Source organism: Pterocles gutturalis, unplaced genomic scaffold (genome assembly GCF_000699245.1).
Source record: "Pterocles gutturalis isolate BGI_N339 unplaced genomic scaffold, ASM69924v1 scaffold18957, whole genome shotgun sequence".
NCBI lineage: Eukaryota > Metazoa > Chordata > Aves > Pterocliformes > Pteroclidae > Pterocles > Pterocles gutturalis.
Genome location: NW_010113250.1, coordinates 1 through 301, shown reverse-complemented (window position 1 = coordinate 301; position 301 = coordinate 1). Strand labels below are relative to the sequence as shown.

Sequence of the window (301 nt, the reverse complement as noted above, 5' to 3'; positions counted from 1 at the left end):
GCCGTGCTCCTGCAGCCATGTGCGAACGGAGGGAACCTCTCTGACAGCTCCCCTCTTCCCTCCTTGTAGTGTGTGGCTGGTTATCATGGAGTTAACTGCTCAGAGGAGATCAATGAGTGCTTGTCCCACCCGTGCCAGAATGGAGGAACCTGCATCGATCTCATCAATACCTACAAATGCTCCTGCCCCAGAGGAACTCAAGGTAAATTAATTCCCCAGGCTGGGGCATTAGCGGGCTGAGTGCGGATATCCTCGGTATCTGCTCATTAGCTGCTCGGGTAGCAGCAGCAAACGCAGCGGT

The 301-nt window shown here is 54.8% G+C and overlaps 1 protein-coding gene across 1 annotated transcript in view; it reads left to right on the top strand.

Moving 5' to 3' along the window:
- Positions 1 to 202, top strand: part of LOC104462478 (neurogenic locus notch homolog protein 1-like) — a gene marked incomplete at both ends in the record, with an annotated part of 2,454 nt that extends 2,252 nt beyond the window's left edge. The window contains one exon of the mRNA XM_010074427.1: positions 70 to 202. Within this exon, the coding sequence (XP_010072729.1) occupies positions 70 to 202 (133 nt within the window). The remainder of the gene's footprint in view (positions 1 to 69) is intronic.
- Positions 203 to 301: the final 99 nt, after the last annotated feature.